Below are 26,937 nucleotides of genomic sequence, written 5' to 3'. Positions count from 1 at the left end.
GGCAATGAAGCAAAGATACTTGGGAACTTTGTTCTCAGCCTAACCCCAATCCATATTAAATAATAACCTGGATCCGGGCTTTGGGGTGAGGTAGACCCGAATGTGAATCTATGTCCTTCACTTTGTAACTGCGTGACTTGAAAGAAGTTATTTCACCCCCTTAAGCTTTCTTGCCTGTAAGAGGGTGGTGACAATCTCAATATTATAGTTACTATGAGGATTAAATATGATAGCCACAGTGTGGCAAAGACATGACAAGCAGCAGGTAAAGGGGGAGATGGATGAGATCATGATCACACTTTAAATATTACCATCATTATTAGAAACCTCAGTTTGTCACAGTTGTTCAGGTCCTGGCAGAAAAGTTGGTTCTAAGGAACTAAAGATCGGAGGGATTGAGGCTGGGGAGCATAGAAACAGCAGTGCGTTGTGTCACCATTCCGTCTCGCTTGTGGAGGTTCCACAGAACAACATCCAGCTGTGTTATCTGTAAAGCTCAACTTATTTTTCATGTGCATAGCACCTTCTGAGAACCTTGAGTATTTTTTCTCTATTATTATTATTTTTTTTTGAGACAGAGCCTCACTCTGGAGTGCAATGGTGCGATCTCAGCTCACTGCAACATCCATCCCCCAGGTTCAAGCGATTCTCCTGCCTCAGCCTGGCAAGTAGCTGGGACTACAGGCGTGCACTACCACGCCTGGCTAATATTTTTGTATTTTTAGTAGAGACGGGGTTTCCCCATGTCGGTCAGGCTGGTCTTGAATTCCTGACCTCAATGATCTGCCCGCCTTGGCCTCCCAAAGTGCTGGGATTACAGGCATGAGCCACCGCTCCTGGCCTCTCTGTTCTTACCCTAAACTCTTGGCTGAGCTTAGGAGAGGGACTGTGTCAGGTCACGGGGCAGGGGAGGGGTTCCTTTCTTGGAAAACTGAGACACAGAGGCAAAAACCAAGCCAGTGAGAGAATCCTGAGAAGTGGTCCTCTCTTCATGCCCAGCCAAACCTCCCTCCTCCCGCCCACTTCCTTCAGCAGGTCTCATGTCTACATGCTAGAAATTATTCTTGCCTTTTGCTCTCCAATTCTCAGAGGAGTTGTACAAATGGCCCTCTCGTGAAGCGCAGAGTCCCCCACGTTTGCAGAAGGTAAAACAGGTGCAGGAGGCATAATTCAAAATTCCAGATCCTCAGAGCCCAGGAGAGGGCAGGCCCCCACAGCAGAAGCCTAGTACAAAGTTCAGTGGAATTAGGCATCATGGAGAATGCGTGCCTTTTTAAGAAATGGCTCTGGTCGGCCAGGTGCGGTGGCTCACGCCTGTAATCCCAGCACTTTGGGAGGCCGAGGTGGGCGGATCACGAGGTCAGGAGATCGAGACCATGCAGGCTAAGATGGTGAAACCCCATCTGTACTAAAAAATACAAAGAAGAAAATTAGCCGGGCGTGGTAGCAGGCACCTGTAGTCCCAGCTACTCGGGAGGCTGAGGCAGGAGAATGGCGTGAACCCGGGAGGCGGAGCTTGCAGTGAGCTGAGATCATGCCACTGCACCAGCCTGGGTGACAGACCAAGACTCCGTCTCAAAAAAAAAAAAAAAGAAATGTCTCTGGTCAATTTGGTTAGCAAGCATTATAATGGATGAGAAATGGAGAGCGTTTTGCACTGGTGAATATCTTAATCCTCCCTATTGAACGAGGAAGCAAATCTGGGCAGTGCCACTTAACAGTATTACTGAGAGAAAACTCTGGAAGTCATCAAAAAGGCCATTGAAACAAGATAGGTGTGCCCATTTCCTTTTGTTTAGAAGCATGGAAATGCATGGAATCGATTTCCTGGTAATCGTCCGAATAAAGTGGACATTCTGACCAGGAGACTGCTGATTACGTACCTCTTGCTGGGTAAGGAAAAACAATTCAAGTAGGCTTTTGCTGTTTCTTAGCCATAGATTTTATGTACCAGACGCTTCTAACGCCTTTGAAAGAAAATATCTTTATAGATTTATCTTCGAACGTCTTTGCAGAACCCTCTCTGTTGCAAAACTCCACACACACCTTTTTTTTTAAATTTTTTCCCTGGGCTCTGTTTTTCCCCCTCTCCCTGGCTCAGCATCTCTGAGGTAGCCTTGCAAAGTTGGCTGGCACCCTGGGGTAGTAGGGGCTCTGAAGACAAGTGATGCAGACAGCATCACCCCAGGTAGACTTTTGTTTCCAACATTCACATATTTTTCTATTCCCTTTTTTAGTGTTATTTTTTTCTCCCTGACTCCAAGGTCCCATCAGGGTACCTGTCTACACATGTCTGGCCTCTAAGTGTAAGAGGCCAAGCTGACTGAACATACGGCACGTCCGTTCCTCCATCAGGAAAATGGGGAGAATGACAGCTAGTGCTCGAGGTTATTGAGAGAATTCTGGGAAGCTCCTGGCACATTGCAGCACATCTGTAATTATAGTTGTAGCCCTTGTGTTTACTGTTTATTTTACCGTTCCTTGTAACTTAGCGGCCTCTAAGTTTGTCTAAGTCCTCTCTGGCTGGTCACTGCCTTAGGAGATCAGCAGAGCTTTTTTATACCTTTGTGGAGAGAGAAGTGTAGGACTTTGGGGCTGGAAGGGGATCTTCAGATCATTTAATATACTCACCACCTGGCTTTGAAACGAGGAGTCCAAGGCTTATAGTGGGATACAACTTGATATCACATGTTCAATTGGAAGCAGGGAAAGATGAGAACCAGCAAGGTAAGTGTTTTGATGCCTGTTTTATAGGTAAAGGAACTGAGTGAGTCACATTGAAAGCAGGGATTTGATCCACAGCTGGTTGATCAAGTGTCACTGGAGGCAGAGCCCCACAACAGGCCCGGTGGGTGATGCATGGATGGCCCAGGTCCCGCGGCTCACCCTCCCTGTCTCTTCCAGGCTCCAGATGCTGGAGGCCATCTGCAAGCACTGGGAGGGGCCCATCAGCCTGGCCCTCTACCTGTCAGACGCCGAGGCCCAGCAGTTCCTCCGCTACGCACAGGGCTCTGAGGTGCTTATGAGCCGCCACAACGTGGGCTACCACATTGTGTACAAGGAGGGCCAGTTCTACCCCGTGAACCTGCTGCGCAACGTGGCCATGAAGCACATCAGCACTCCCTACATGTTCCTGTCTGACATTGACTTCCTGCCCATGTATGGGCTCTATGAGTACCTCAGGTAAGGACCTGCAGGGGCCTGGCCATCAGGCCAGAAGGCACATAGGGCCATGCAGTGCCAGGACCAGAAGACCCTTAGGGTCATCATCTAGTCCAACAGGTTTCTTTTCCAGATGGGGCAGCAGAGACCCAGAAAGAGGAAGGGACCTGCCCACAGCCACCCAGCAATAGAGTTCTCAGTGAACAGACTGAAACCTGAGTTTGCAGAAGGAAACGTTGATGGCAGAGCTTGGTCCAGGGAACATCTCTTTTTGTCTGCCAGTCTATTGCTTTTTCTGTAGCATCTATGAAAACATACCCTCCTCAGGCAGGCACGCGATGGCTCTCGCCTGTAATCCTAGCACTTTGGGAGGCTGAGGCAGGCGGATCACGAGGTCAGGAGTTCAAGACCATCCTGGCCAACATGGTGAAACCCCCCCCCTACTAAAAATACCAAAAAAATTAGCTGGGCTTGGTGGCACGTGCCCGTAATCCCAGCTACTTGGGAAGCTGAGGCAGGAGAATCACTTGAACCAGGGAGTCGGAGGTTGCAATGAGCTGAGATTGCTCCACTGCACTCCAGCCCGGTGACAGAGCAAGACTCCTTCTCAAAAAATAATAATAATAAATAGAAGAAAACATACCCTCCTTCTTCTGGTTTTGGACCAGACAACCTTCATATAACCCAAGAAAGATTATTGCCCAGTCTTTTAAACAAATCTAAGTGATGATGATGCCTAGTGCTTATGGAAGTGTTTGCTGCGCGCCAGGCACTGTTCTGAGTGCTTGAGAGGTAGGATCTCATTTCCTCCCCCAAAGTCCCTGCCGTGGGTAGTATTATCACCTTCCTTTTCTAAATGGGGAACTGTGGGACCGAGACCAGGAGCCGTTGGCCCGGGGTTACTCATCTAGGAAAGGGAAACTGGGGTGGAAACAGCCAGTCTGACTGCAGAGCCAAGTGCATAAGCACCATCACAACTGCTTCTGTGAGTTCCAGTGTCCCTTTCCAGCTCCCCCCACATCATGGGACGGGGTGTCAGCAGCTGGAGAAAGCACTCAGCTTATGGAAGGCTTAGATGGCTGTGTGAAGAGTGCGTTTATTACAGAATAGTACACAATTCGGACTGATAGGAGCCATGGAAGTCATATGGCCCAAAGGTCCCATTTCACACATGAGAAAACTAAAGTCACATGGTATCATGGTCCAATGACATTTAAAAAAATCCTTTATTTACTGCCATTGGTCAGCATGAATTATGCCTATACCTAGTGAGTGCCTGCCTAGATCCAGGTACCATGAGAGGTGATTTGCATATATCATCCCATTGGTTCTACACATCAAACCCCAGAGGCAGGTATAGCTACCTGCATTCTACAGGGAGGAAGAGTGGGGCCCAGAGAAGCAAAATAACAGTTCAAGTCCAGAGAGCTCACACCAGGGTGTGAACCAGCGTCTGCAGCCCCAGGTCTGCCGGTCACCCTGCTACATATTGTTGGCTGCGCTGGGGTTTCTGTTTGTCCCAAACCAGGCAAGGTCTGATTTCTTTCTCTCTTGTTCTCTTGCTCTCCCTCCCTCCCTCTGACTCTGTCTCTTAGTATCTTTCTCTTACTGCCTCTGTCTCTTTCTCTCTTAAAAGAGCTTCTAGGAGTCTTTAAACTGTCTGTCGGGAAGCCAAAGCGTAGGTTTAGCCTGCGTACCCTCTGTGCCCTGCGCTGTCTGGAGCAAGGTCAGGCAGCCTGTGTTCTCTCTCCAGCTTCTGAGTCCGTGTCCTTCCAGGGACATCTCCGGGTTTCCTAGTGTTAATCCCTCCCCTGGGGCGGGAGGAGTCCCTACCAGACTCTGTTAAAAACAGTAGGGTCAGCGACCCCTAGGCAGCATGACCCTGAATCGGCAATGGGAGGTGCTGTGGTACCCAGCACCATGAGCCTCAACCCCTGACCCGCCAGGCTGCAGAAACGGAGCGCTCCCTCCAGCCCCAGCGCCTGTGCCAGTGCCTGCTGGGTCTTAGAATCCAGTGTGTGGAGCCAGGGTGCCCCCATGTGGCCAGACGGGGCTTGCAGCCTCTGATGCCTGCAGATTCTGAAACTTGGGCAGCTTCCGGGATGACAGGCTCCCAAGGGAACAGATAGATGATGGGAGTGAGTGTCACCCTAGACTAAGAAAAGAGGCTTCAGTATTGGACCCCTGCCCACCCTCCACCCCTCTGGGATTCTTCTTTGCTCCAGCCAGTTGAAAGTGAGCTGGCCCCATATGAGTCTTTGGTCTCTACTCCCTGTGCAGGGACTATTTAATTATTTGACCTCATGGGCATCATGTTTTAAAAAGCAATACGTATGAACAGTTTTTTTTCTTTGTCTTTCTATGTTTTATTAATTAAAGACATCGTTCACTGCTAATCCAGACCCTACTTGAAGTGAGGTAGCTAGTGTGCCCTTCTACTTAGCATTTGCTTAATGCAGAGTCACTTGAGGTGGTAGTTGGCCTTAGCTACCTTATCACAAGAAGGTATGTGGTTCCCCTCAGGGGTTTTGAAATATTGCAAATTGCTTTTAAAACTTTATTACTTTCTTCCCAGACTTTTCCCAAGAATGCTGAGTACAATTCAATAGAGAGACCGGAGCCCTGGTCTCAGGGAGCCAGTCATCTCTCCACACAATCGTGCCATTATTGCTTTAGGGAGGCAGGGAAGGTTACTAGGTATTCATATTTTTCAAGAGGAGTTGGGAATCTGGATTTTCATATAAAATGTTTTTTTAATGTTGGCAACTAATTTTTAAAAATTGTTTTTAGATGATGATTTGGAGCAAAAAAATCATTTCAAATGCTGTTGAGGCCGACAAAATATGCCTTCAGGCTGCCTTGACCCTCACACCCCCACCCCAAACTACCAGAGTGTAACCTCTGACCTAGACAATTCCTAGGCACCTAAGTATTTATGAGAATCAATGAGGAATGTCATTCTCTCGGAAGCCCCAAATAAGCAGACACTGTTCTTTTCATATGACATAATCATATCAACTTACCCTTGGCTTCAGGGACATTTTTTCTGGTGAGTAGATGGATTCGTTTCTGACCCAGACGTTACCAATGGATGCCCCTTGTGCACACCATAGCATCACTGGTGGGAGTTGAGGTTAAGGGTGCTGTTTGCTGTGGCAGCTGAGGACTCCAGTGAAGCCCCCAGACCCTTCTAGAAACTGACTTTCTCAGCACTGATCTCCCATAAAATTCTGTACCCAAGCTCTGTCAAGATATTAATATTGGCCACGTGCAGTGGCTAACACCTGTAACCCAGCATTTTAGGAGGCTGAGGTGGGAGAATTGCTTGAACCCAGGAATTCGAGACCAGCCTGAGCAATATAGTGAGACCCCATCTCTACAAAAAATTTCAAAAATTGGCCAGGCACGGTGGCTCACGCCTGTAATCCCAGCACTTTGGGAGGCCGAGGCGGGTGAATCACGAGGTCAGAAGATCGAGACCATCCTGGCCAACATGGTGAAACCCCATCTCTACTAAAATACCAAAAATTAGCTGGGCATGGTGGTGCATGCCTGTAGTCCCAGCTACTCGGGAGGCTGAGGCAGGGGAATCGCTTGAACCCCAGAAGGCAGAGGTTGCAGTGAGCCGGCATCGCACCACTGCACTCCAGCCTGGCAACAGAGTGAGACTCCATCTCCAAAAAAAAGAAAAAAAATTGCTGAGCATTGTGGAACATGCCTGTGGTTTCAGCGACTCGGGAGGTTGAGACAGGATGATCTCCTGAGCCCAGGCAGTTGAAGCTAGAGTGAGCCATGATTGTGCCACTGCACTCCATCCTGAACAGCAGGGCAACACCCTATCTCAAAAAAACACATTTGTTAATTACTTAAAAATGATGACAGTTACAAGTTACTGAGCCCTTACCATGCGCCAGAAACCCTGCCAGCTGCACTCTGTCATTACCTCTGTTCTTCACACTGCTCTTTAAGGTAACTACCATTACAGGTGACGAAACTGAGGCCCCAGAGAGGTTAAATGTTAGCGTTAGAGGAGAAGGAAAGCAGCCTTCCTCCATGCCAGCCTGCTCACTCTGTCGAAGGGGCCAGGTTACTCCCAAACCCCCAGGGTACCAGAGCAGGCCGACCGGCAGCCCTCGGCTTGTACCCCCAAACACTGATTTATATCACCTTTTCTGGGGTTCTATTTGGTTACCAAAAAAAGTTCAGCATGTTAGCTCTTTGAGCAGTTGCTTAGCAACCAGCTAATATTACAGCCAAAACAAACAGATCAATTGGAAAATAATGGAATAAGCTGTATGCATGGACGATAGCTGCAGAGTTTTACTAAAATCTCCTTCCAGCCCCTTCATCTACTTTTTCTGAAGAATGAGCTCCTGGATGTACAGCTTTCACTCTTGATCTCAGAAATGTCAGGCGAAAGTCAGCGGGGCATGGCAGAAGTTGCGCAGACTTGCCTTTGAAGCCAGGTTCCACAACACTAATCAAGTGTGTGACTTGGGGCTGCTTGCTTCATCTCCTCATTCTTTCACTTCCTCAATTAATATAGGAGCTAATGATAGCCTCCTGTGGGGCTATGGCGGGTGCCCAGCAGGAGTTCATTTTCTGCCCCTTGGCCTATTCAGTATTGGACTTCTGTGCTAGGCCCCTGCCCCAACCCAACCCCCGCCATTGCAAACTCTGCCACCTTCTGTGCAGCCTGGGTAGCTTCATGTGACCATCTCAATTTTTTCGCTTTCTGAAAATGAGAAACTATATGTTGATACTACTCATTCTTTCAAAAACTGTGTAGTGAGCATCTACTATGTGCCAGGCAGTATGCTACATTGTAGGTGATGTTGCTGTCCCTGGGGGTCATTCAGACCTGCGTTTCAGTGCAGAGGACTCTCCCTCCCTTTCGCTTCCCTCTTTTCCCCTCCCCTCCACTCCTTTCCTTCCCTTCCTTTCTTTCTCTCTCTCTTTCTTTCTTTCTCTTTCTCTCTTTTCTCATTTTCTCTCTTTTCTTCCTTTCTTTCCATGCTGCTTCCTCTCTCTCTCTCACTCTGTTGCTCAGGCTGGAGTGGAGTGGTGCGATCATGGCTCACTGCAACCTCAACCTCCCCAGGCTCAAGGGATTCTCCCACTTTAGTCTCCCCAGTAGCTGGGATTATAGGCATGCGCCACCATGCTGGGCCAATTTTTTTTTACCATTTGTAAAGACAGGGTTTCGCTATGTTGCCCAGGCTGGTCTTGAACTCCTGGTCTCAAGTGATCCGCCCACCCAGGCCTCCCAAAGTGCTGGGATTACAGGCAAGAGCCACTGCTTCCCCATCTCTCTCTCTCTCTCTCTCTCTCTCTCTTTCCTTTTTTCTTTCTTTCCATCTTTCTTTTTTCTTTTCTTTTCTTTTTTCTTTTCTTTCTTCTTTCTTTCCTGTACTTCTCTTTAGACACAGGGTCTTGCTCTGTCACCTAGGCTGGAGTGCAGTGGTGCAATCATAGCTTACTGCAGCCTCAAACTCCTGGGCTCAAACAATCTTCCTGCCTCAGCCTCCCAAGTAGCTGGGACTACAGGTGTACACCACCTTGCCCAGCTAATTTTTTAATTTCCTTTTAGAAAAATAAACATAACCCAGACCATATTGTCCAGGCTAGTCTCAAACTCCTGGGCTCAAGCAGTCCTCCTGCCTCAGCCTCTCACAACCGTGGGATTACAGGCGTGAGCCACCATGACTGACTGATGCTGAGTACTCTTTATTTAGAATTTATTTGACCTTGGGAAAGGCACTTAACTTCTCTAACTTGTTTTATCTGTGAAGTGGGAATCATACTGCTTTTTCCTCTTCCCCAGTTCTTAAGGAACTGAGAAGATAAGAGCTAATAGTATTTGCAAAGCACCCAGGAATGCCCGAAACATTCTTTGTTCCATGCCTCTGCATGGCCAGGCACTGTTTCAGGTGCTGGGGCTAGAACAGTGAACAGGGGAGACAAAGTTCTGGCCCTCAGGTTTACAGCCTGGTGGTCATTGCAGCTGTATGTGCCATTGCTAGCATCGGGATTCACACAGATATGAGGCTGAGAGATACAGGAGCTCAAACTAACAAGCAAATGACCCAATGTGGGTGCACACTGAAGGTCTCTAAATGAGGAGAGAGGAAGACGTGAGACATCGTGGCATTTCCAAGACCTGGACAGCTTCACTCTGCTGAGACTTTCCACATTCATGAGACTGGTACAGGTTTCTGACCCCTTTCACTGACCCTGCAGAGTCCTCATCTTTTTTTTTTTTTTTTTTTTTTTGAGACGAAGTCTCGCCCTTGTCCCCAGGCTGGAGTGCAATGGCGTGATCTCAGCTCACTGCAACCTCTGCCTCCCGGGTTCAAGCGATTCTCCTGCCTCAGCCTCCTGAGTAGCTAGGATTACAGGCGCCTGCCACCACGCCTGGCTAATTTTTGTATTTTTAGTAGAGACAGGGTTTCACCATGTCGGCCAGGCTGGTCTTGAACTCCTGACCTCAGGTGATCTGCCCACCTCGGCCTCCCAAAGTGCTGGGATTATAGGCATAAGGAATCCTCATCTTTAATCCATGCCCAAAGTGTAAAGTATCTCTACTGTCCTCACTGCCTTTTGCCTTCTTGGGGACAAACCCTTCTTTTTTTTTTTTTTTTTGAGACGGAGTCTTATGCCGCCCAGGCTGGAGTGCAGTGGCACAATCTTGGCTCACTGCAACCTCTGCCCCCCAGGTTCAAGCAGTTGTCCTGCCTCAGCCTCCTAAGTAGCTGCGATTATAGGCACGTGCCACCACACCTGGCTAATTTTTTTGTATTTTTCAGTAGAGATGGAGTTTTGCCATGTTGGCCAGGCTGGTCTCAAACTCCTGACCTCAAGTGATCTGCCCACCTCTGTCTCTCAAAGTGCTGGGATTACAGGTGTGAACCAACCACGCCCAGCCTCCTTCTTGAGGACAAATATGCCACACTGGGTAGAGGCTGTATTCTGACACTGCGTAGGAATGCCAGATTTCTGTTCGACTCTTTTCTCCCCAGCTTGACATCTAACCACCTACCCCCTTACATTTTCCCTGGCACATCATGGCTGTTCTATAAATACTTGTTGAATGAGTGCAGACATGTGAACAAAGCCAGGTAGAGGTGGTACCAGGCAAAGCTGACTGGCTGCCTGCCCAGAGGCATTACCGGGTAACATTTCCTTGGGCCCATTCATTGTCTTAGAGTATCTATAACATTTAACATTTACTGAGCACTTACTATGCGCCAAGCACTGTTATGAGCCCTTTCACCTGTATTTTACCATTAAGGCTCACCACAATTCATCTTACAAATGAGGACGTTCAGGCTAAGTAACATGCCCAAGGGCACAGCAGTACTAAAAGGATAACTGGCGGGCTGGGCGCAGTGGCTTATACCTGTAGTCCCAGCACTTTGGGAGGCCGAGGTGGGCAGATCACCTGAGGTTGGGAGTTCAAGACCAGCCTGACCAACATGGAGAAACCCCGTCTCAACTAAAAATACAAAAATTAGTTGGACGTGGTGGTGCATGCCTGTAATCCCAGCTACTCAGGAGGCTGAGGCAGGAAAATCGCTTGAACCCCGGAGGCAGAGATTGCGGTGAGATGAGATCGCGCCATTGCACTCCAGCCTGGGCAACAAGAGAGAAACTGCATCTCAAAAAAAAAAAAAAGAAAAGAAAAGAAAAAAGAAAAAGGATAACTGGCTCATCTTAGGCTTATCCATAGGTGTTCTATGCTTAGCCTGTTTATTGATCCAGTTGCCCGATAGGCCCATTTTATCTTCATCGTGATGGCCAGGACCGTCATCATGGCTTGTATTTGCCAAATGTATCCTATACACCAGGGAACTATTTTAATCTTTGCACCAGATAATCCATGTAGTTCTCACAAAGTCACACAGCACAGCTGCTAATACAGTCCCCAGCTCACAGAGGAGAAAACTGTGGCACAAAGATGTAACGTGTTCAAGAGTATGAGCTGGTGAGTGTCCATGCAAGTGGGATCTGAATCCAGGCAGTCTGCCGCACAGCTGCCCTCCTTAGTGCCAGGCCCCCGTGATCCCCAGCCAGCATTTAACTCTGTGGCAGCACATGGGAAGTGCTCTACAATGTTTAGCTATTATTACTAACAGTAAACATCAGGACAGTGGGGTAATTAAACAGGAATGTTGAGCATTACCTGAGATGGTGGAGACAGAGTCTCTAGCACAGAGCCTCGTACATGGTCAGTTGCTCAGTAAACTATGGCAATCATTACTACTTTTTATTTGTAAAATTTACCCCAAAAGCTCCTTCTTAGCTTCTCTTTCTCACCTGCCCCTCTCTGACTGACAGGTTCTTCCTCTGGAAATGTTAATGCCACCCATTAAGGAATCACCGGATCTTGCTCATGCCTGTGAGCCCATCTGGCTCTCAGATGACATGCCCATGTCTGACCTCATGTATTATATGTGTATTCTACAGTGGCACTCTGTGGGCTGCCCTGTCTCCCTCATTTGCAAGTCCTTGCTGTTGTCCCCACATAGCTCCTGGAAGCCAGTCAGCCAAGAGCTCATTTCCTAGACAACTGGAGTAGAATCGAGCAAACCCTATTCCCTGGCTTTTATGTTTAGGGATGAGACAAGAGGAGGACAGGGCTGTGCTGAGGTGGCCTCCAGAGTGAACAGCACAGATGGCTCCTTCCTTCCTCTCTGCCCATGTATTGTCACCCTGAGGTAGATTGCTAAATCCTCAGGTGTCATTCACATGATTTCCCATTGCCTTGGTCAAAAGCCGTGCTTACGTCTAGCACTATTGAAGCTAGTCAGTTTAAACAGCTATGAGGGACAGCTGGAGACAAGAGGGCTTCTCGTAGTCTCCCAAAGTCACATAGGCACCCACACGCATGTACACACACACGTGTGCCCTTCTTTGCCTCTCACTGGTTGATCACACCTGTGTCTGCACTGGCCCTACTGCTTCTCATCACACATCACTAGCTCGCTGGTTCATGCCCACACACCTTGCCAGGAGTAAGCTAAAATAAGAAAATGATGGTGCATCTCAGACCCAGGCCTCTGCTTTCTCTTTAACCCCCACTGGCTGATCCACTTCTTACGAGCATCCACGAGAATATGAGTGCATGACCGTCTGTAAAGGACCCAGGAAGGAAAAAAACACTGTTTATAAGTGCCCTCTCTCATGGCAGGTGCTGTGCTAGGCCCTGGGCAAATGTTATCTTTTTTAGGACAACCTAGTCAAAGATAAGTGCTTTTATTCCCATTATACAAGTGAGATTAAAACACAGAAGTTAAGTTTGCCCAAAGGTCGTATGTATTTAAGTGGCAGAGCTATCATGTCAACTCAGGTCTTTGTCATTTCCAAAGAGCCCTCTTCACAGTCCCATCCTCTCTACCGCATAGGGCAGTTACAAATAGATTCCTCCATTCCCTATACACTTACTGAGTGCCTACTGTTTGCCTGGCACTGTGCAGGACCTGGAAACGTAACCATGAACAGAGGCTCACCCCAGACCTCAAGCCCAGCAGGGCTGAGAGGTACATGCACAGGCAGCCACCATCAGTGAGCGAAACAGTCTAGGATGAACCAGTCCCAAAGAAGATGCAGACCCAACATGAAGGGGAGCATGAAAGGAGACACATCAAGGCCCATGGAGGTGGGGAAGGGAGGTGCGGGGAGACCGGTTTTTCTAATTGGCTATGCACCAAATCTTGAGAGAAATCGATGCTGTTCCAGGGTTTCTGAAACAGATGCACACTCCAGCACAGGTTTCTTTATCTCCTCCTATCCCCTTTTAATATAACTTTCATAGGAGTCCCTGGGAACTTGTATGAGAACCACATGGATTTCTTACGACTCAGGTTTGATTAAACAGTGGGCTCTCTGACATTTGATGCTGCAGAACAGGGCTGTGGAAACCCAGGGCTCCGAGAGCTGACAAGTCTGGTTCTCTCCCAGCGTTCTGACAGCAGCCCCAGTGCCTTCAGCCCTGCGATTCCCAATAGTTTGTCACTTGTCAGCATTGGCCTCAGCCATTTATTGCAACACCGCAAAGAAGTCAGCACGGGCATTTCTGTTACAGGCGTGGAAACCTGAGTGGCAGAGATGGGGAATTCCCCAACCCCTGCCCGAGGAGTAGGGGCCACAAGAGGTCCCAAATGGTTACCAGCATCCAGTGGGCTGAAAGTCAGTCATCCTGGTGAGAAAAGAGAGAGTAGAAAGATGCCTTCAGAATTATGGGATGGGCTTCTTGAAATAAGGCTAGTAGGAGTGGTCATTAGTGCTAAATGCAGAGATAATTCAAACAAGGTGAGAATGGATAAATGTGTTAGACTTGACAGTGAGGGGACATTGCTGACTTTGGCCAGATCCACAGAGTCAAAGACAGATTATAATAGTTTGAGAGACTCATGGGTGGTAATGAAAGGAAATAGCCAGTATTAGGAGGCTCAGTATAAGCCAGTGACGTGTAGGATCAGTACACATGTTCCCAATCTCATAATACTCTTTGTTTTCTGACCTCCGCCCCACTTTGCTCCTTCAAGGTGGAATCTGCCATGTGGATGAGATTGCATTTAAGAAGCATAGGTACACAGATCGTAGCCTCCTGCCTTCTCCCTTTTTTCCATTCCTAACCACTCTCCCACTACTGCCTTGACCCATGAACTCAAAGAAGTTCATTGTTCCAGTTGCAGGGTTGGGAAGACAGACACAATCACTGCATTAACAGACTTGGTCCCAATACATCTTGTGGTTATTGATCTTTCCTGCTTAATTTTAAGCTGGTGCAGACTTCATTAATATCATTATATGATGATGATGATAACTACTAGCTGTGTGGTAGTTACTTGTTAACCTCTCAGAACTTTAATATCTTTATCATTAAACTGAAAATATGAGTATGTAAGTCATAGGTTGCAATAATTAAGAGAAGTAATGCATATAAAGCACTTAGCATGGGGCTTGAAACTCAATGCATGTAAGCATTTATTATAATTTATGAACCACCTACAGTATACCAGGCAGGTGCTGAGAAATTCAGTTTCTCCAATCCTATATGCTTTCTCGTTATCAGAGCTTTGCAAATAACCTGGAACACCCTTTCCTGACTGGCTAACTCCTGCTTCTTGATTAGAACACATCTCAGTGATGAGAAGTCTTCCATGACTCTGCACACAGAGAGGAGTATGCTTCTGTCTTCCTCCCTCCCTACACTGTGAGCTATGCATGGACAAAGTTATATGTGTTCATTTAGCTCTGTGCCCAACGTGTAGTGTTGGCTTCATTAATATTCATTAATTGATGAATATATTATCTTAGTTCTCTTAATCACCAAGTCCATAAAGCATTTATTATTATCAAGATAAGGAAACAAAAGCCCAGGGTGTTAAGAAAATGGCCCATGATTGCACAGTTAGGGAAGTAGTGGAATTAAGATGGAATCTACATCATCCGATTAAAAAGATCATGCTCTTTTTTTCTCACTGTTCAGCCTCCCTTCAAACTGGCATGCCATGAGAGGTACCCAGCCATCAGGTGTGTTGAAGATAATTTCAGTTGGCTCCTCTTGAAATATCAGACTCTGGCTCCAATCCCATATGTCAGGCACACAGCTGGAATTGAGGAGCAGCTAGGCATGGACTGTTCTGTTTATCCCATCCCCTGCTCTCCCCCCTCACTTTTGTCTCCTCGACACGGAAGCCTGGCATCCTTTGCCATCGAGCATCGTGCTCTCTCCCCATCAGCCTGCACCATTATCCACATCACTGGCCTGGCCCTGCAGCTGCTTGAGGTTGCCCCCCAAACCCACCAGTATAGAAAGACACAAAAAAGAGATACTTCCAGAATCCTTTGTCCCTGTTTAAACTTGACTGTGCTCTCTCCTTTTCTTAACCTCAGTGATGGATTATTTTTCTAATTTTGTTTTCTTGAATATGGCATCAGATTGGGTTTGTAATATGTCCTAGTTCATTTTGTGGTGCTATAACAGAATACTGGAGACTGGGTAATTTTTAAAGAATGAAAATGTATTCCCCATGGTTCTAGAGGCTGGGAAGTCAGAACAAACTTGGTGGCAGATTCGTTGTCTGGGAGGGCTGCTCTCTGCTGCCAAGATGGTTCTTTGTGGGTTTTGTTTGTTTGTGTTTGTTTTTGTTTTGAGACAGAGTCTCACTCTGTCACCCAGACTGGAGTGCAGTGGCACGATCTCAGCTCATTGCAACCTCCGCCTCCCTGGTTCAAATGATTCTCCTGCCTCAGCCTGCTGCGTAGCTGAGATTATAGGTGTGTGCCACCATGCCTGGCTAATTTTTTGTATTTTTAATAGAGACGGGGTTTCACTATGTTGGCCAAGCTGGTGTCGAACCCCTGACCTTAGGTTATCCCCCCACCTCAGCCTCCCAAAGTGCTGGGATTATAGGTGTGAGCCACCACGCCCGGCCCCAAGGTGGTTCTTTGAACACTGCATCCTGCAGAGGGGAGGAACGCCATGTTCTCACGTGGAAGAAGGTGGAAAGGCAAAAAAAAAATGGGACCAAACTCTCTCTGTCAAGCTTTTTTTTTTTTTAATCATAGCATTAATGTATTCATGAGGGTGGGGCCCTCATGACTTAAACACCTCCCATAAGGCCCCACCTCTGCTGCTGCATTGGGAATTAAGCTTCCAACACATGAATGTTGGGGGACACCATAGCACAATACCTAAGCACGCACCAGTGAGAGAGGAGGAAGTTATTTCAGGGAATGCTGAATAGAGGAGAATGCATAAGGGTAGACAGACAGGATTTAGGGAGTTCTTCCTTTGGTGGACACTGGCAAGTAACTGGAATCCCATTTTCAGGCAAGTCCTGACCATTGTGGGACTCCAGGATGGGTCTGATTGGACCACAAGGGTCTCTTCTCCCAGGTCTTCACTCACTGTGAAGGAGTTAGGTGTTGGTCATAGAGTTTTCCTTATATCCTCTCCTCTGGACCAACATAGGTTAATTTTTCTAGACACTTAAGATGAAACTAAATTGGCCAGCGTTGTGACATGGATCCTTTTCCTGATTAGCAATCCAGCCTTGCCCTGTGTTGACTTACTTTTGCAGAACCAGAGGTGAGGAAGGGAACTTCTTTTTTTTTTTTGAGATGGAGTCTCGCTCTGTCGCCCAGGCTGGAGTGCAGTGGCGCAATCTCAGCTCACTGCGACCTCTGCCTCCCAGGTTCAAACAATTCTTCTGTCTCAGCCTTCTCAGTAGCTGGGATTATAGACATGCACCACCACACCTGGCTAATTTTTGTATTTTTAGTAGAGACAGGGTTTCACCATGTTGGTCAGGCCAGTCTCAAACTCCTGAACTCAGGTGATCCACCCGCCTCGGCCTCCCAAAGTGCTGGGATAACAGGCGTGAGCCACCGCGCCTAGCTGGGAAGGGAACTTCTAAATGGCCATGGCCCTCACACCCACCTGGTGCCCTAGATGCTAGCAGTCAGGGAAGATGCCACCAGGGACCTCCATGTTGCCAAACCCAGCTGCCAGCCCCCAGCTCTCATCTCATTTGACTTCTCAGCCACCTCCAACTGCCGGTGACTCCTCCATGGCACACGTTTTATTTTCTCCTGGCTTTTAGGTGCTCATCGCAGTCTCTTTGTGGTTCTTCAGTCTTCTTGGTCCCTCCCAGGAGTTCCCATTGCTGGCTCCTCTTCTCGTTCTACCTGACTCCCATTTTATAGATATTCCATGTTACAGATACGGAAATTGCAGAACGAAGAGATTAATTAAGTAGTTAGCCAGGATGCAAACACGAGCAGCCTGCCTCTAGAATGTGAACCACTGTGACTCCGAGGAGGTGAAGTTATCAGAACTAGGCAGTGCACGGTGTTTCCTTATGTCTTCCGAGACACTTTCCCGTAATCTCTTCATGCCGGGAACCTGGGCTGTTTCCCTGGTTACAGGGACTTTCCTCTAGAGGAAAGGATGGAGTTAAAAAGACAGAATGAGATGGAGGGAGGGAGGTGTGTATGTATGTGAAAGAGATCAACAGCCAGGGCCAGGTTGAGGATTGGTAATTCCACGCCACCGTAGCACCAGGGAAACCCATCCAGCTAATACTCTGCCCTTCCGTCCATGCTGTTTCTTTGGTTTATGCAGAACCCGGGCAAGCCTACCATCTGCACCCACCCCTACCCCTTCATTTGGCATAGGAAGCCTCACTGCTCACTCACATCCCCTCCCCTGCTCGCCAGTTTTGCCAGATTGGAGCAAAAGAGGATACGAACTACCCATATACCTGAGTGAGCTGAGAGGAGGGGCTCGGGGGAAAAAGATATACAGAAGAGGAGGCTGTGGGGGGCTTTGGAGGATAACCTTTATCAAATTCACAGTTTCCCCACTGGTTAGCTCTGCCACGCTGGAAGAGGTGAATTTACTCTGTGAGCAACACCTGAATTGTTTTTGACACAAAGAGGGACTCAGAGGGCTGGCTAGAGACCGAGATCTCATAAGTTCTGTTTCTGTAGATGAGCAAGCAGAAGTCTTCCCTGGTTGTAAGTAGTATGTTGACTTCTCTGAATCCTCCTTCACTCTCCCCCATTCTCTTGCCTTGGATGCACCAGTAGGCTCAGCTGTGACAGGGGAAGGGGACTTGTTTGTTAATGAGTTAATTCTAAGTCGGGCACTGCTTTGGGCTCTAGAGCCCTGAGAGATGAGAGATAAGCCTTTATTATCTCCATTTACGATGGGGAACCTGTGGTTGGGAGAGGTTGCAGAATGTGCTGGAAGTCAGGAGAGAGAGGAACAGTCAGGTTTGGAAGCTGCTGCTGTCTGGCTGCAAGTCACTTATGTTCACAGGGCTTCCCATTGTATAGCAAGGTTCTGAGTTATTTAGATTGTTTTAAGAACTCCTTGGTCCAGCCGGGCGCGGTGGCTCACGCCTGTAATCCCAGCACTTTGGGAAGCTGAAGCGGGCGGATCACGAGGTGAGGAGATCGAGAACATCCTGGCTAACACGGTGAAAACCCGTCTCTAGTAAAAATACAAAAAATTAGCTGGGCGTGGTGGCGGGCACCTGTAGTCCCAGCTACTCGGGAGGCTGAGGCAGGAGAATGGCGTGAACCCGGGAGGCGGAGCTTGCAGTGAGCCGAGATCGCACCACTGCACTCCAGCCTGGGCAACAGAGCGAGACTCTGTCTCAAATAATAATAATAATAATAATAATAATAATAATTCCTTGATCCAATATACTGTAGTAGGTTTGTGAATGTTTTTACAGGTGTCTTGGACAAGACAAGGGTAACAAAACTTTGAACCTGTGCATAGGCAGAGACTAGAGCTGGTCTGCAAAGAGGAGTCAGACCATAAGGAAGTGACTGTGCCAGCTCAGGCCCATGTGGGGGACAAGAACAGAGTGGCAGTCCAAGAAGGACATCAACAGAGCTTGGTATCATTGAATGAGGAGGAGGAATCTGGACCAGGTCAGAATCAGGACACTTTTTATTTCAGGTAAGCTACCTGGTATTAATTTCTGTTGCTTGCAACTAAACAACCCTAAGCAATATATTACAAGACCCACAGTAGACAGACTCAGTAAGCAGCATGTCTTACCAGCACAGTCCTCAGGGGTCTCCAGAGACACAGAGCCAATAGGAGATGTATATAGTATATCCTATAGATAGTAATATATGTATCAATATGCAGAGCTAGATAGTGATATGTGTATTGATAGATCGGTAGAGCTTAAGGGATTGGCTCACACTGTTGTGGGGTGGGCAAGTCTGAAATTGACAGAGCAGGCCCAGCAGGCTGGAAACTGAGGCAGGATTTCTGTGTTACTGTCCCAAGGCAGTATTCCATCTTTTCTGGGAAAGCTCAGTTTTTAATTCTTAAGGCCTTCAGCTGATCAGATGAGGCCCACCCACATTATCAAGGGAAATCTCCTTTCCTTAAAGGTAACTGATTTTACATGTTAGCTATTAGGTTGTTGGAAAAGTAATTGCAGTTTAACACATCTATGAAACACTTGCACAGCAGTGTCTAGACTAGTATGTGACCCAGTAACTGGGCGCCATAGCCTGGGCCATCTGATACAGAAAGGGAACCATCATAGGCATCATGTACCCCGTGCTTAATGCGTGCCAGACCTTGTAGCAAGCCCTTCTACAAGCACTGTGCTTATCTTCATCAACATATTTTTCAAGTGCATCAACCCCAGGACTCAAAATAGTGAAAGTGACTTGCCCAAGAAGACAGCCTAGTAGAGTCAGAGCTAGACGCCTGGTCTGATGACCACTACACCTGACTGTCCTCCAAAGCTTCCATCTTAATAATCTACATTTAGCAATCTAAAGAGTAATAGAGTGACCTAAAGTCACTCAGCTTCTCAGGGTGGGCCTAGAACTCAGGTCTCCTGGCTGTTCGCCCAGCTTTCTCGCTCATCGTCCTGCCCCACTGTTCCTGGAAGACTCTGCACTCCATCCTCTGCAGGACTCACTTTCCAGAGAACTAATGGCTGCAAATTGTTGACCCCTAAGACAGCAAGCCCATCCAGGGTAAGATGTACTAACAGAACACAGAGCAGAAAGACCCAGGCTGCTGTTACCTTCTCAATACAGATGAGCTCAGAGTTTGTACCATGAAGCCTTGTTTATTGCTGAAACAACTTCATAATGAGACTCTTTCAGGACATCGGTATTGAAACCTCCTTGAACTGACTCTGAAATGGATCTATCTGGTGACAGATCCATCTTTGTGGCAGTTTGTATTTTAGTGAGATGAAAGGGAGTTTGCAGAAAGCACTCTGGAATCTGGTGCTATCTATGCAGAGGGAAATAAGGCTTGCTAGGACTGTAATTGTGAGGCATGCTGCTTACTGAGTCTGTCTGCTTTGGGTCTTCCAGTATGTTGGTTAGGGTTGTTTAGTTGCAGGCAACAGAAACTAATACCAGGTAGCTTAAGTAAAATAAAAACAAATCAAAGAAAAACAAAGCAAATAATGGATGGGTTATCTTATAGAATCAAACTAGGACTTGGAAAACCAACACGTAAGACAGCAATTAACCAGGGCAGCTCTGGTCCCCTCTGCAGCAGTTCAGAAGTCTGTAGAGCATGGTCTGTCGTCACTGAAAGTCAATTCTGTGCTTTCCCAGTCTCTATTTCTATTCAAATTTCCAAGAGTAAGAAACTGATGTGCTCAACCTGGGTCAAGTGTCTAATCCTAAACAACCTGCCCTTGCCAGGGGTGCAGGTAGGGCAGGCAGAGAGCTCTGAGAGCTTGCTTCTATGTATAGGGGCAGGTTGCCCCCATAGAAAGGGGAATTATTTTCTAGCAGGAATTAATCTCCAAGAAGCAGCTCCTATAGCAACTGATGATAATAGTAACTTGATCCTTATATAGATACAAACATCCATGTTTGTAGATCTCTGTATCCATCGCGTATATATGTGTATGTGTCTTTATATCTTGCCCATTCCCTATAGTTCTGCCCTCGCAGCCTTCTATTCTGTTTCTATAGCATTGTATTCTAAAATAATCAGCTACAAATGCAATCTGGGGCCCCAGTTTAGAGAAATTTGTCCTGAGGCTTCTAGCATCTCGAGACGTTTATATGAATGTAAGCACCATGCGGGCAGAGACTTTGCTTGTTCTTTTCACCCTGTATCTTCAAGTGCCTGGCACATCATAGGTGCTGGGTGATTGCTGAATGGGTAGTAACCACCCACCAATACTGGGACACCTTCCCCCCTGCCCCAGGGATTCCAAGGGCTTTGCTGTCTTGGTCCAAGTATATTCTTTAGATCCATATATCCAACCCCCAATACCCAGAATCAATAGATAAGGTACTCACCTCTCCAGGGGGAAAGGTAAATAGCCTAGCTCTGCCCCTATCTAAAAGAGAGTGCTAGCTGACAGTAGATGCCTGGCCACAGAGGAGGGAATCTTGGATGTTTGAAAACTAACATTGTTCAGACAGACAAAGCAGGAGAAGAATCCAGGCCAGGACAGGCTGACTCAAACCTCTTGCCCTCAGACTGGCTAAGTAGAGCTCGCCCACACTCTATATCTTGTTGTCGTCCTTTACGAACCTCCTCTGTAATAGTGGTAAGAGAGCTATATATTATTTGGTATATAGTTAACATGAGCACTGTGGTAAAGAGTGAAGTGCAAATGATATTCAGTGGGTTCCAAAATGAACTTCGAGCACATCCCAACCACCCCCTCTCTACTGGGAGCTGGTGAGATCCATTAACCAAGGATGGTTTTAGGAAACTGTCCTTATTCTGACCTGATCCAGGTTCCCCCTCATTATTCAATGATACGAAGCCCTGCTGATGTCCTGTGTCCTTCTGAGACTGCCACCCTGTTTTGTCCCATTCAGGCCTGGGCTAACTTAGTCACTTCCTTATGCTATGATTCCTCTTTGCACGACAGCTCTAGTCCCTGCTAACACACAGGCTCAATGTCTGGTTGAGTGAAGTGACTTTAATAATACAGAAATGGAGGACAAGTTTTTTTTGTTTGCTTGTTTGTTTGTTTTGAGACGGAGTCTCGCTCTGTCGCCCAGGGTGGAAAGCAGTGGTGCGATCTCAGCTCACTGCAACCTCCGCCTCCCAGGTTCAAGCGATTCTCCTGCCTCAGCCTCCTGAATAGCTGGGACTGCCAGCACCCCCCACCACGCCCGGCTAATTTTTGTATTTTTAGTAGAGACAGGGTTTCACCATATTGGCCAGGCTGGTCTCAAACTCCTGACCTTGTGATCCGCCTGCCTAAGCCTACCAAAGGGCTGGGATTACAGGCGTGAGCCACCATGCCTGGCCTTCAATGGACAGTTGTATGGCCGAGGAGGCCTGCTGCTTTCAGTGGTTTTTCAAAATGCCTTACAATGCCTACCTTTTTCCCAGGAAAGGCTGCTTTCTCTATCTCAGAGATGGAAACAGACAGCCATGATGACCTTGAGACCCAAAGGTCAGTGTCCAAGCAGGAGCCAGAATGAATTCCTAGGTCCTGGCCAAGAGTGATCACAGAATATCCAAGCCAGGGAGTCGTGATAGCACTGCAGTGTAATAGTGACCACTTGTCCCAGCATGCCTGCCCCGGCCAGGTGTGCCAAGTGGCAGTGTATGACGACCTTGTTCAGTCCACAGGAGGTAGATGTTATTGCCATCATTTTAGGGACGAGGGACCAAAGGTAGTGAGGAGCTAAATCGCTTTCCCAGAATGGCAGGTCTCATAAAGTGACCTTGCCAGGGTTCAAATCCAGTCTGTGTTTATTAAAAGCCTCATGCTGGCCGGGCGCAGTGGTGCACACCTGTAATCCTAGCACTTTGGGAGGCCAAGGCGGGTGGATCACGAGGTCAAGAGATCAAGACCATCCTGCCAACATGGTGAAACCCAGTCTCTACTAAAAATACAAAAATTAGATGGACGTGGCAGCATGTGCCTGTAGTCCCAGCTACTCGGGAGACTGAGACAGGAGAATCGCTTGAACCCAGGAGGCTGAAGTTGCCGTGAGCCGAGATTGCACCACTGCACTCCAGCCTGGGCAACAGAGCAAGACTCCATCTCCAAAAAAATAAAAAAAGCCTCATGCCGTATGGCACTAAATGCTTGGCCATGGATGGCTCTCCATGAGCCTTTCTCCCTTCCCAAGTAACCACCACAGAGCTGACAAAAGGCAGACAAACCCAGGCGTGCAGGATCGGGTCTCAGAGGAGCAGAGTGGAAGGCCAGGCACTAAGGCAAGACTTTAACTTTCCCCAAGGGGGATACCAGAGCTCTGTCTCACCAGCACTGGCTGCCTAGGGTGGCTCTGGCTGCTTTAAAGGCTTGGAGTCTGGAGAATTCAAGGAGTTGAGGAGTCACTGAAATGGAACCTGAAAGTGCCCAGTTTGGTGATTCTCTCATCGGCTCTCTGTCCACCTGCTCTGGTGCGGCCAGGGGTGCAGTCGGAGTGATTGACCAGCCCAAGGAACCAAGCAGGCTGGGCTCTAACCCCTGTGGTCCTTTGAAGCCTTCCTTCTGTGCCTGTCAGGAGCACACACTGAAAACGTGTGGGAGGTTCTCCCAGCCCCTCAGTCTGGTCTGCCCTCTGTTTATTCTCCAGGAAGACCAAGTTCTCTGTCTCGGGGACAGCAGATCCCATTCCACTCTGGGTTCCCCAAGTGTTTAGCAACTTGCTTTGCCTCCCAGGGCTCCCCATCTTTCTTTTCTTTTCTTTTCCTTTTCTTTCTTTCCTTCTTTCTTTCTTTTCCCTTTTTTCTTTACTTTTTCTTTCTTTTCCTTCTTTTTTCTTTCTTGACTTTCTTTCTTTTCTTTTCTTTCCTTTCTTTTCTCTTCCTTTCTTTCTTTCTCTTTCTTCCCCCCCCCCCCCTTTTTTTTTTGACAGAATCTATATCTGTCACCCAGGCTGGAGTGCAATGGCGTGATCTCAGCTCATTGCAACCTCTGCCTCCCAGGCTCCAGCAATTGTCGTGCCTCAGTCTCCCAAGTAGCTGGGACTACAGGTGTGTGCCACCATGCCCCACCAATTTGTTTGTATTTTTAGTGGAAACGGGGTTTCACCTTGTTGGCCAGGCTGGTCTCAAACTCCTGAACTCAAGTGATCCTCCTGCCTCGGCCTCTCAAAGGCTGGGATTACAGACGTGAGCCATCGCACCTGGCCCAGTTTCCCCATCTTTAATTGAGAGGATGACCTGAGCTTTCTTTCCCACGCTTCCCTGGGCCAATGACCACCCCACCCTCATGGGGGAAAGACCTTGGCCTGGTGTCACAGGGACTCTGTCTCTCTGCCTGTCCCCTCTTTTCAGGAAGTCTGTCATCCAGCTCGATCTTGCCAACACCAAGAAAGCAATGATTGTCCCCGCGTTCGAGACACTGCGCTACCGGCTGTCCTTCCCCAAGTCGAAAGCGGAGTTGCTGTCAATGCTGGACATGGGGACCCTCTTCACATTCAGGTGAGTGGCTCTAGCTGCTGTACTCTGGGGGTGCTCGAAGGCCTTCTTTCTCCTGGGAAACCCAGATGCCAAAGCTATTGATCTGGAAGTTTGTTGCTCGCCTTAGTCCATTGTGAGGCCAGGAAAGCACCGCTTTCTCCAGACGACGTCCTTGTAATCTCCCTCCTCTCCCCATGCCTGTACGTGCCATGTACTTTTTTGTGCATGGATGACAGACGTTATGTGTTCAGATGGAAGGGTAGGCATGTTTGGAGGGTGGAAGGGTAGGAAGGTTTAGCTTATTTCTGTTTGTCCTTTTTTCTAAACTCAGTTTAGGTTCCTGCTCCCATCTCCTGGCTCCGAGTTCTCTCTTTTGTGTGCTTGTCCATTCATTCGTCTGGTAGGTGGGTTTCATTCTATTAGCACCACGGTGGCAGTTTTCCTTTTTATTTGTGGTATGAGTGATCTGTTCTTTGAGCCCCTGAGGCCTGGGGGACGTGTAGCCGTTGTGTCAACAACTTTAAGTCATCAAGGTGACCCAGCACATGTGGCAGCCAGCTTTCCTATTGCCCAAGTGACCGTCGCAAACAGAACCCTGATTTTCCTTTTTTCCCAGGCCCCTGAGTCCTGCAGGAACATTACAAGGGAGCTCCCCTGTCACCTGTCCCCAGTGTCCCAGGAGTCTGTGCCACTGCACAGGTGCGAACAGGTTCCATGTCCTGGGGACAGGCTGCAGCATTACATGTAGTGATCCAGGGGAAAGTAGGTGGCCTGCTAGGTGCCGTAACTGAGCAGTCTAAAGAGAGGGCTGGTGCTTCTGCCTGCTCCAGGTGTTTGCTTGTGTTTGTTTGTTGTGTCTGTTTGTTTGTTTTTGAGACAGAGCTTCGCTTTTATTGCCCAGGCTGGAGTGCAGTGGCGTGGTCTCGGCTCACTGCGACCTCCGCCTCCTGGGTTCAAGCAATTCTCCTGCCTCAGTCACCTGAGTAGCTGGGATTACAGGCATGTGCCACCATGCCTGGCAAATTTTGTATTTTTTAGTAGAGACGGGATTTCTCCATATTGGTCAGGCTGGTCTCGAACTCCTGACCTCAGGTGATCCACCCACCTCGGCCTCCCGAAGTGCTGGGATTACAGGCCTAAGCCACTGCGCCTGGCCCTGCTCCAGTTTTAAAGTGAGGCCACCCTTGTGAATGATGTCAGAATGGCCAACACTTCCTGGAAGCTAAAAAGCATACGTTTCTAGACCATCGGAATTTTACTGAAAACATTATAGTCTTAATAACTTGAGTTTTCATACCATAATTAAGTTTCTAGAAATTTCTAGCAAGTTTCCTCAAATAAACTTTATCTTGTGAAAATAACTTTATGAGGTGGGTTGTTCATTCAACAGTTCAGAGGCTATCATTTTTCACATTTTATACAGACGAAGAATCTGAGGAGTGGAGAGGTCCCAGTAGAGCCAAGACTCAAACTCCAGGCTTCTTCCTCTGTCCAGAATTCTGGAAAGTGGCCTGGAAGAGTTAGTAACCCGCCACCCAACCCAAGCCTTCCTTCTTTTCTGAAAGAAATAACTACCACTTATTATGTGCTCAGCATGTGCCAGGAACCGTGATTACATATTTAATTCTCACAATAAACCTATGTGACAGATACTGTCATCCCCATTGCATGGATAATGAAACTGAGGCTCTGAGAAGTTTAATAACTTGCCCAATGACACACAGCCAGTAAATAGCAGAGCCTGGATTCATCCCAGGTCTGAGGAACCTGTGTTCTTAGTCAGAATGCCATCTGGCTACTGATTGAGTCCTGAATTTTTTTTTTTTTTTTAACCAGTGTTTAAAGATGCAGGGTAAAAACTTGCTCCTCAGAATTGAGACTTACAAACCAAACCTTAATATAAGTCTCCCATGAATGCCACAGTCTGATGGCTGAGCACCTGACACATTTCCAAGGCATCCTTCCTGCCGTCTTCATACCACAGTGAACCGAGAACTTATTTCACAGCCACATTTGTGGCCACAAGAGCTGGGGTGTGGCCTGCTGTGTCCATGATTGCTGCTCTGGCCAGCAGCTTGCAAGCCATCACGCCAAGTGCTAAGTTACAGCCCTTGTCTCCGAGAAATTGCTATTGTCACCTGCTCTCCAAATAACAAACTCTTCAGCTTCTGAGCAGCCGAAATCTGCTCCCTACCACACCTGGAATGAGAAAACATCCACACCCCTACAAGTCCTCTAGGGCGGTGGCTCCAGAATGCGGTCCCTGGACCAGTGGCTTCAGCATCACTTAGGAACTTGTTAGAAATGCAGAGGCTCAAGCCTAGCCCAGACCTCCTGCATCAGAAACTCTGGAATTGGAACCAGTCTTCCAGATCATTCTAATGCATACTCAAGTTTGAGAACCACTGCTTAAAGCAAAGTGCCCCAAATCTCTTCTCCCCAGTAGCATCCTGTAAGGTGTACCTAGGAAACCTCTCTCATCTTCCCATCCCTTTTTTAGTGGGGAAGGAGGCTACCTGGCATTGCTAGTCTCAGACAGCAAGACTCAAAGTCTGGTGTCTACTGGCCTGGCAATAGGTCATTCACAGGCTGGGGCTTGTTTTAACGAGAAGTTCATTGTAACTTGACTGCACCCTGTGCTGCCCAGCCTTTCTGCAGGCTGCCAGTGTCCAGGCTGAACTGATCAAAGCTGCCTCCTCAGCCAGATGACTAGAACTGACCCAGCTGTCCCTACAATGGAGTGCAATGGCGCCGTCTCCCCCGTTGTTTTCCCTTCCTTTTCACATTATAATTGTCCGAGAGTTTAGATTCTAAAGGTGGATGACCAATAACATGGCTGTCAATATCACTGAGAGCAAGACCAC

At 47.8% G+C, this 26,937-nt stretch overlaps 1 protein-coding gene across 7 annotated transcripts in view; it reads left to right on the top strand.

Moving 5' to 3' along the window:
• LARGE1 (LARGE xylosyl- and glucuronyltransferase 1) overlaps window positions 1-26,937 on the top strand; it is a 759,370-nt gene that overhangs the window by 616,234 nt on the left and 116,199 nt on the right. For all 7 annotated transcript variants that reach the window (XM_055375362.2, XM_055375363.2, XM_055375361.2 and 4 more), the window contains 2 exons: window positions 2,905-3,183; window positions 23,948-24,094. In XM_055375362.2, the coding sequence (XP_055231337.1) occupies window positions 2,905-3,183; window positions 23,948-24,094 (426 nt within the window). The remainder of the gene's footprint in view (window positions 1-2,904; window positions 3,184-23,947; window positions 24,095-26,937) is intronic.

This window comes from Gorilla gorilla, chromosome 23, assembly GCF_029281585.2.
Source record: "Gorilla gorilla gorilla isolate KB3781 chromosome 23, NHGRI_mGorGor1-v2.1_pri, whole genome shotgun sequence".
NCBI classification, from domain to species: Eukaryota; Metazoa; Chordata; class Mammalia; order Primates; family Hominidae; genus Gorilla; species Gorilla gorilla.
The sequence above is the reverse complement of the archived record's forward strand: the minus strand, read 5'-3'. Positions and strand labels throughout refer to the sequence as shown.